Source organism: Capsicum annuum, chromosome 10, assembly GCF_002878395.1.
Source record: "Capsicum annuum cultivar UCD-10X-F1 chromosome 10, UCD10Xv1.1, whole genome shotgun sequence".
Classification (NCBI taxonomy): domain Eukaryota; kingdom Viridiplantae; phylum Streptophyta; class Magnoliopsida; order Solanales; family Solanaceae; genus Capsicum; species Capsicum annuum.
In genome coordinates this window covers 162,575,055-162,584,639 of record NC_061120.1, presented here as the reverse complement: position 1 = coordinate 162,584,639, position 9,585 = coordinate 162,575,055, and the positions used below count along the sequence as shown (strand labels likewise).

General features: G+C 32.6%; 1 protein-coding gene across 1 annotated transcript; it reads left to right on the top strand.

The window, feature by feature from the left end:
- The first annotated feature begins 5,016 nt into the window (after nt 1-5,016).
- LOC107844428 lies at nt 5,017-7,328 on the top strand. Its single transcript, XM_047397743.1, has 4 exons — nt 5,017-5,194; nt 5,295-5,386; nt 6,712-6,819; nt 6,939-7,328. Exons 1-4 carry the CDS (start codon nt 5,017-5,019, stop codon nt 7,326-7,328), a joined length of 768 nt encoding a protein of 255 aa, XP_047253699.1.
- Nucleotides 7,329-9,585: the final 2,257 nt, after the last annotated feature.

Genomic DNA, 9,585 nt, shown 5'->3' with positions numbered 1-9,585 from the left:
TAGATCACTAACAGAAAGTCATCAAATGTAAGTATTTAATAAATTCGTACGTGTATATATTTATATATATTTCGAAAACCTTATTTTTAGTTCACAGCTTTTATAATAATTTTATTGCTAGTTGTTTGATTAGAAAATTACTAACCTACGTAGTGAAAAGAATTCAATTGATTGTAGTTTTACTATGACCATGATATTAAAATTGAATTCTTTTCACTACGTACGTTAGTAATTTTCTGATCAAACAACTAGCAATAAACATATTATAAAAGCTGTTAACTAAAGATAAGGTTTTCGAAACATTGGTTGAATACAAATGCTGGATAAAATAAGTTTTAATTAGTTAGGACGAAATTTTCATTTCAATAATCATATATTATTGTTGATATTGGAAAAAAGTTGTCGGTTAGTTGCATTCAAATAGTGAGGGGGGGGGGAGGAATAGTTACAATATATTAACCCTATTATTATTAGTTAGACTAAAGAGACTTCTCATTTTTTTTTTTTTTTTGGGGGGGGGGGGGGGGGGGAGGGGGGTACCGACACTGGAGACTTCTTTTTATCTTATTTACTAAAAATCAATTTTGCACATAATAGTAAGATAAAAGAATTGCTAGAATAAGGTATGACACGAAATTGAAACAGAAAGAAATAAAATTTTCCCTTATTATTTTCTTTCTCTTGCTATGCAAATTGAAAGTTTTTCTTCCAAGTACAGTACAATAAGGATAAACTTTAAGTTGGTAACACATGTGATTATCATTAATCTAACTCAACTTTAAAAATTAATTTACACACAAAAAGTTGCACTGAATAATATAAGGAGCAAAACGAAGTGCATCTTATAATACACAAACAAATATATGAGGCACTCTACAATCCATATACATACACGCTCAAAACTAACATTTCGTAGAGTGTTGTCTGTCAAAACATGAGACTGAACATTAAATTATACAATAATATGATATGGATTTGATTGGGATTATTACTGTATACTACATAAAAGATGGAACATTTATTGTTAGTGAGTTTCACATTTTATTTATTTCTATCATTTTAAATAAGTAGTGGTGGGAGTTCCACACGTCCTTTTTACTTCTATCATTTTAAATAAGTGGTGGTGAGAGTTTCACGTGTCTTTTTTACTCTTTTTATAAAAGAACGAATTTTATGTAAAGCGAGTCTCAAATTCCAGTAAGTGTGTCATTAAGAGAAAAAAATCAGGACACGAACATGTAAAATCTTTTTAAAAGACATTTTTTAACAAATTAAGAAGGAATTATAAACAGAATAAGATACAAATACTAAGTATCATTTATCTCCTTCCCTTCGCTTGTTTACTCTTCTATAAACTTTTTAAAACTAGTGATTATATTAAGAAGTTTGTTTAACCTCCATCATTGCAAAGCTGAACTTTTCAAGCCAGCTGTTCCAATGACACTAGTGTGCCAAAGGTACAATGGAAAAAAAGAATATTTTTTTTGAACTTTTATCTCCAGCCTTTTTTGTCAAGATTTGAATAATTCCTTTGAGATGTGACCAAGCAAACAATTCTATATATGTGTACACACATGTAACCATTAGGAAAAGTTAGTAGTACTAATTTATTAAGTGATAACTCTTTAATTAATTTATCTAGAAATTTAATTTTCTCTTCAACCTGGTAATTATCTTTCTTTATTATTCTTCCAGTTTTAGTACTTCTGATGTTATTGGAGCATAGACAACCACTCCCCAGATGGGAATAAAATGAGGATTTTTTTTATTTTAAATAATTATTTTGCTGGCACGAAAGCTGTAGTTCAGCTGTTAATAATATAGCAAATGAAATTGGGACAAAGTTGCCAAATCCCCACTTTCAAAACTTATTTTGTCATTTAGACAAAAGTCTTGAAAAATTTATCAAATACCCACTTTATTCCATGTCGTCACCCAATCTTTTCAAGTTAACAAATCCACTCATCACAAGTTTTTAATAATACACTTTAACCCACTCCATCATCCACGTACAATTAATACAAAATATCTTGGGTTTCCAAAAATAATTTAAAAAAAACTCCAAAAGCTTAAAATAGAATTAAGGTTCCTTTTCCCTCCAAAAAGCTTCGATTCAGGCACGATTCTGGCGTTATTTTCTGGCGATCAACTCTAAATCAGTCCACAATCATCATAAGCTTGTCCATTGCATCCATTGTTACCACATTTGTTTTCTATCTTCTCAAACACACATTGTTAAAAAACTTTAAATTACTCACATTACTCAAAACCTCTTTAGAAAGTATGGTACAATAGGTCAGGTGATTCTAACTTCATTTCTCTATTCCATAAACCCAACAACCGTTTATTAGAAGCAATATTTGTAATTTCACAATTTTTGTACGGATATCTGCTCAGTCATCGACCAGTCATCGTCAGTCATCGACCGTGTATATATCCCGATATATACTATCAGCATAATCGACCGTCGACCAACGCTTAATTCTAGGATGTCTACTGCAGAATTTGTTCTGGTTTCTGGTGATTTCATGGGAGAATGGGAGGAGTCTCTCAAATGTTGGAAATGAAAATCTTTTACTAAGGTGACATTGCCCATTGCGGTTCACCGCAATGGTTCATACAACGACTTGGTTGCAAGTGTAATGGAGAGCAAGGATCTAGATTGTGCACCGAGCGACGTGATGATTAGCTATCTAATGCATTCAAGTGAAAAGGTGCATCCTACGATTATATAGAATGATAAACGTGTGTCGTTGTACATGATGGATGTTGATGTTGATGGCTTTAGCACTACAAAAAAATCCGTTTAGCAACGGATTTCTAGCAACAAGGTCATTTTCGTCGCTAAATAATGACGGAATTGCAACAAATAGAAATTTTATTGCTAAATAAATGAAATTAAAATTTATAGCCTAATTAGTGACGGATTAGCGACAGAATATAAAATTGTTTACTATATTTTGGCGGTAAATATTGATGCCTTTATTTTGGTGATAAAATTAGCGACATAAATGATGAAATTTTTTTTTTGACATGGTGAAGACGGAAATAGCAACGAAAGTTGTCACTGAAAGTATTTTAACATTTTTAGAAAATATATTAGGTATTTTTTTAATAAATAACTGGCAACGCATTTAACATCCATTGTTGAATCCGTTACCCGACCAACTAATAGTATGTTTTTAATAAATAAATTGCAACGGATTTTAAATTCGTCGCTGAATCCGTTACCCGACCAAATAAATATTAAGGCTCTCTTTTATTTCACTTTATTCTCAAAACATTATATCATCTGCCTCTCTCCAAAAACAGTCTCCTTTCCCTTTTCTCTCCCTTTTCTCTCAATTGAGAAAAGGGAATCACTCAATATCAGTGGAAAAGGGTGTCAATCAGTGAATTTCGAATTTATATTAGAGGTAAGATTCTATATCTCGTAATTTTAGTTGTTTCTCCTCTTTTAATTTCTTAATTTCTATGTTAGAAGTCAGTTGTAAATGATAGGTTTAGGGTTTTTTGAGCTATTTCACTTAGTGTTCTTTGATTATTGTGTTAAAAAGTTCGATAAATGATTATTTACTCAAAATGGGAACCGCATTTTTTTCTCAGAATTTTTGTTTATGGGGTTTTTTTTATATTTTCTGTTGCATGTTTACTAATCTGAAATTTCTTCAACAAATTTTCTGGTTGTGTGGTTGAATTTTAACTGTTTTGCGTATACTGATTATGTTAGGGTTTTCAATTTTTTCGTAGAAGTTCCATTTGTGGTTTGTTTGAGCTCTTTCACTTTCCTTTGTTCGATTATTGTGTTAAAATTTGTGTTAGTGGTTATTTAATCGAAATGAGAATAATAGTTTTCCTCTTGTATTTGTGGTTTTTTTCTGTATATTCTGCTGCTGGTTCACTAATCTCAGATTTTTTCAACAAATTTTTTATTTCTGTGGTTAATTTTTTCTTTTTTATGCATAGTATTTTTGTAAGGTTGTACTCAGTGTGTTGCATGTTGAAAAAACTAGAAAACATAAAGCAGTTTGAGTCATTTTTTCTTATTGTTGATCTAATTTTGTGTAAACAACAAAATGTAGTATGTTTCATGTTCCTTTGAAATTGTGTAATTGTCATAATCATTTTTTGTTTTTTTTGGTTGACTGTTTATCCTTTATCACGCCGCATATTTCATTTGTGGGATCACACTTGGTATATGTTGTTTTTTTTTAATCTGATTGTGATGTTATGCTTTTGATTTTCAGAGAGATCCACTAAGGATATCAGCAAGTGTCACAAAGTGAGCTAGCAGCTATCTGGTACTATAACATTCTCCCTTTTAAATGATTTTCAATTAGTTTTTCATATTTTTCTCTGTTGCCATTTGTGTTCTTGATTATTCATGAAACTGTCTCTATTTTTTTTACTTACCAATTGCTTGAAAAGGAGCAACCATGAACATTCTGATGCCTTAATAGTCTACATTCAATTGAGGATTTGTTTTTAACATGATTCACCATTGAAATACAATCAGTTCATTTATTCTTAACTTTTGTGATGTAACTTTGTGTTAAAGTTGTAAACTTTATTTGTTTATTTTTGCCAACAAAATTACAACTTATTTTTAGGTTTTGTTTAATGTTCAAATTTTAGGTATGTATTTTGTTGAAATTTGATGTTTTAATGTTGTTGTTGGGAGCTTTTGCCTCATGCCTTGTGATTGTAATGATAGAAGTTTCGGTTTTATGTGTAATTAAACTTTTTCGCTAACACTTATTAAGAAGGACAATGAATGATATGTTGTATTTTGTGATTTCTTATTTATTTAGCAAAAACTAACTAATATATTTTATTTCCTTGTAAAAATAGAAAGAGATATTCTAATTTGTTAAGATATATAAATTTTTTTCTTCTCTTTAGTGATAATCCTGGATGTATGAAGTATTAAAGTATAAAACTCTAACTATGTTGTTTATGTCGACATTAATAGGAATATGACTGATCTAGAGCATGGATGGATGTATGATAGGTTGGATGGCCGAGTTTATACCTGAAGATGTCTGGGAAAGCTACCAACGACTTTGGGCAGATCCAAAGTATGTTGACAAGTCAAAAATAAATGCCCAGAATCATCGTGACAGCAAAGAAGTCACTGCTGGAACTCACACGAAAGGATCTATCTCAATTGGAAAGTGCCGAAAGAGACTTATAAGTATATATTTCAAGTATTAAACTATAATTTGTTGTGAAACTGTCTAAACTTTGTTCAAGGTTATGTTGTTGCTGCGTTTCTGCGGATAAATATAATTTAGGTTCTAAATTTCTATTTTCATGTGTTAATATGTGTATGTGTGCGTCTATTTATTTTGGGGCTGGTGGTGGTTTCCTGTTGCAAATCAAGTGCGTGAATGGTTAATTGCGATTGTGGGGGGACTATATTGTATTGGTGTTTTCTTTTTTGAAAGAGACTACTATGTTGTATTGTTGCATTGTTCTAACCTTCAGTGACTATATTGTAGTTCCTGCTTCCTGTCTATTACTTCTTATGACTTTGTGGTTATTGTACATATTCTACTTTTATACTTTAAAATAGTCCAAAAAAAGTGATCACTCTTTACTGTTTCTGTCTCCGTGTAGTATTTTGTATGCTGTGTTTTGTTGTTGTTTTGTAACCTGAAATTCTATGGTGTAAACTGTACTTATATGTCGCAGAGTGGTGTATTACTGAGGATTCTTATATTTACATATTCTTTGAGATGTATTGGGTAGAATTAAGACCTTATATACTTTTAGAAGTACACTTTTACAAATGGGATCGAGCGGACATCTATAGAATGGCTGAATAAGCATTCTCAAGGGTCAGTTCATTATGTTTCTTTTGATTCCCCTAATACAATCTCTTCTTCTCAAATGAAGGCATTAGCTTTAGGCATGGAAGATAGTGAAAAACCATTCTCTTGGGTAGTTAGGCCTCCTTTTTGGTTTTAACCATAGACATTGTGATGAGCTCATTTCTGATGAATGGCTGAAAATGGGATTGCTAGTCCATTAATTATCAGCTTAGTTGGAAAATTTATGTCATAGTTCCATAGGGGTATTTTCATCATAGTATTTTTACTTGTAGGGGTAAGGTCTCCGTACATCTCACCCTCCCCGGACCCTACTTTTGAGATCTCATTGGGTATATTGTTGTTGTTTCCGTAGTCAAATAGGGATATTTTTAAGCCATGAATGATTTTGTATCTGAACTTTTATCTTACAGAATTGCAGCAACATATCTTAGCTAGTTGTTGATTTTGTAACCGCAGGTAAGACTATGCATGTTATTTCTCCTATATGTTTTATTTTGTTAGATATCACTGAATGCGTAGTGATCTACTTGCTCGCCATATGTATTTTATCAAATAGTCCCCAACGATCAGGGACGGAGCTAAATGAGAGATTTATTCAAACTCTGTTAGTTGGGAAATTACATTATGTATATAACCAAATGTTCATTAACATATGTTCTCAGTGATTTTGTTGAAATGAAATGCAACAATCTCTTTCCAGTGATTGCTTAGTATGAAATATGAAATTGGCTAATATATTCTGACCACGCGAATAATAATATTTACGTGATGACCAACTAGATTCCAATTGGATTATGATTTTAAAAACATTTCTGGCTTACATAAAATGTTCCAGCAGTTTCGTTGTAGTACAATGCTCAACAATTCTTTTTTACAGGCTGCTGAAATGGGTCGAGATCCGACACCAAGTGAGTTACATTTGCATGTTCACACACATGGTCATGATGGAAAATCTTTCGTTGATAAACGTTGCCGAATCATCCATGTAAGACTAAATCTTAATGTAGTAGTTTACTTAATTCTTATTTTTTTAGTTTAAAGTAGTTTTTGGTATCTAATCATTTGTAAGTAAAATCCGTTATAATTTCACTTCCACTATTACAGGAAAGATTTGAAGAAATACTGCGAGAAAAAACATTATCAGAATATGTTATTGATCAAATTAAAGCATATTATCAAGTTGCCGGAGGAGAAAAGGAGCGAAAAGTATTTGGTCTTGGATCTGAAGCCCAAGGCTACTACGAGCAAACTCTTTGTGTTTCTTGTGGAAAGACTTCATCTTCAGCTTCACATGAATCGGTACCAGCTGCAGATTTAGAATTGGATGCGTTTGTGACGCAATTGATTCCCGCACTTAAAAATCAATTTATTCCTATTGTCATTGAGGAGGTACAGAAGCTGGTTTCTTCACCATCAGTTGTCACACCTCCGACTACTACTTTGGACGATCTTGATTCCTTAGATGAAGATTGCAATGATCTTGATCAGTTGTGATACTTTTGACGATCAGTGCATTGGTTTTTGATGGTCTATTTTGTTGAAACGTTTAACATTGTGCAACAACAATTACACTTGATGGATGTAGGTATTGAGGATGTTTTGGACAAACTAATGTTTTTACATTTTGCTATGTTTGCTATTGAGGATGTTTAGATTTTTCTATCTCTATATGTGGATTCTTTTCTATGAATGTTGGATATTATAAGAAGATTTTGCTATCTATATATGTGGCTTTTTTTATATGAATGTTGGGCATTTTAAGAATTTTATAATATGCTTTTAATATTCAAAATACAAATAAAAAAGGCATTGGAGGAAAAGTAATGACGACAGATTTAGCGACAAATTTAATCATTGCCTAAGAAAAAACATTTGCAATGGATTGAGGAACATAATTTTTGTCACAAAAATTGGGGACTAAATAACAAAATTTTAAGCGACGGACTAGAAATGAAATATTTGGTCACGAAATAATCAAAACGCCAAAATACAACATGAAATTAGTAACGACATTTATAAATATAACAATGAATATATTCGTTGCTAAAAAATGGCAACAGATATATGTTGTCTCTATGACGTTTCAAATCTGACAACAGATTTTATTTTTCTGTTGCTAAATTGTTAGCAACGCGCAATATAGACACGACACATATTCCGTTGCTGATCCATCCCTAAATTGCTTTAGCAATGGATATATGTTGATTAGCAACGTTATCGGTCTGTTGCTAAACGCAGTTTTTTTGTAGTGTAGGCCTATTTTAAGAATAAATGTAGTTGAGAGGCCCTTTGAAGAACCGTTGAATTCATCACTACCCCACATTGCCGCCTGGTAGTCGACTATGATTTGAATGATTATGAGAACGATGGTGATCATCCAATTAATATGGAAGATAATTCTACGAATATGGAATATGATTCATCAGACTAGCTAGATGTGGAAAAAATTATGAAACGAGATCACAACCAAGTCATTTCTTCATCGATGAAACTAAATGGTATTGTGATCAAACATTTGCCAACAAGAAAAAGCTGAAAATGCTACTAGATGGAGCATCAGTGAAATAGTTTTTTAATTATATTACGGAGAAGAGATGCATTGTAATGACCCAGAAGTACACCCTGATCGCCACACGGTGCTTACGGTCCCGAAAGACCACAAGCTAACCCATGAGCTGGTACCTGCTTTGAGCAATGAATAATAATAACAAAACAATACATGTGGAATGTTTGAACATGCCATAAGGTTTTAAGTACTATAGAATTTCTGAATCATAAATCTGGAAACAACTGCCAAAAGATAACTGTCTAAAACTGATAAAAATAATGACAAACTGACTGACTGTCTAAAGTGTTCGAAAGCCTCTAAAACTGATTGAATAAGAGTTTATGGGACAAGCCCCAACTAACTCCAACTAGCTACTAAACTAAAAATATGGAAATAAATATAGTCGGTCCTTGAAATATGAGGACTCACCATGACTGTTGTTGCTGATTGATTGGGATGTCTACGTGCGCTCGAGAACCTGAGCATCTGAACCTATGATATGAGACATCATAGCGTAAGAAAACAGTATGCGGTCTGTACTTTAAATGTATTGGTATGCTAAATAGGGTTAGGATGATATGCATAGGCTTATGTACATGAATAATAACTGACTGAATAATATAAGATAACTGAATAATTAATATAAATGCATGAATGCTGTAAAATCTGAGAATGTATGACCAAGCATAAGACATAATTCTGAAAATAGTCTATAAACTAAAATATTAAAATCTGGTAACTGAATAACTGATAACTGTATGCTATGGTCAATGCAAGCTTGAGCTGAAGTACATTAAATACTAAACTGAGACTGTGGGAGCTAGCTATAACCGACATACCCTAATGTACTATCAGGATCAAACCTGTAACACCAGTTGGAAGGGTGTCAGTACCGTGCCACAGGTACTAACGCTAGCTGTGTGGATCCAGTAATATGAATTCCCGAAGATCGAGGGTGTCATGCCTATCTGATGGGGGACCCCTCAAATCTACGGTGGCACCGTAGGTATGGAACTTAGGGGATAATACTAATGTATCATGCCTACTGATGGTGGAAATAAGTGTCTCATGCCTACTGACAGGGGAGATGCCATCCCTATGTTCACTCGGTGCTAAGGTTTACTCCCTACTGAAAGACACTAAATTATTAGACCGAACTGAGTTTAACTGATTATGAATTCTAATAGTGTTCATTCTGATAAT

Excerpts from the sequence above, each read along its gene's own strand:
- LOC107844428 (XM_047397743.1), top strand. The coding sequence starts at position 5,017 with ATGGCCGAGTTTATACCTGAAGATGTCTGGGAAAGCTACCAACGACTT. Across the intron at positions 5,387-6,711 it reads TCCTGTTGCAAATCAAGTGC|GCTGCTGAAATGGGTCGAGA; the intron begins GTGAATGGTTAA and ends TCTTTTTTACAG. Across the intron at positions 6,820-6,938 it reads AACGTTGCCGAATCATCCAT|GAAAGATTTGAAGAAATACT; the intron begins GTAAGACTAAAT and ends CCACTATTACAG.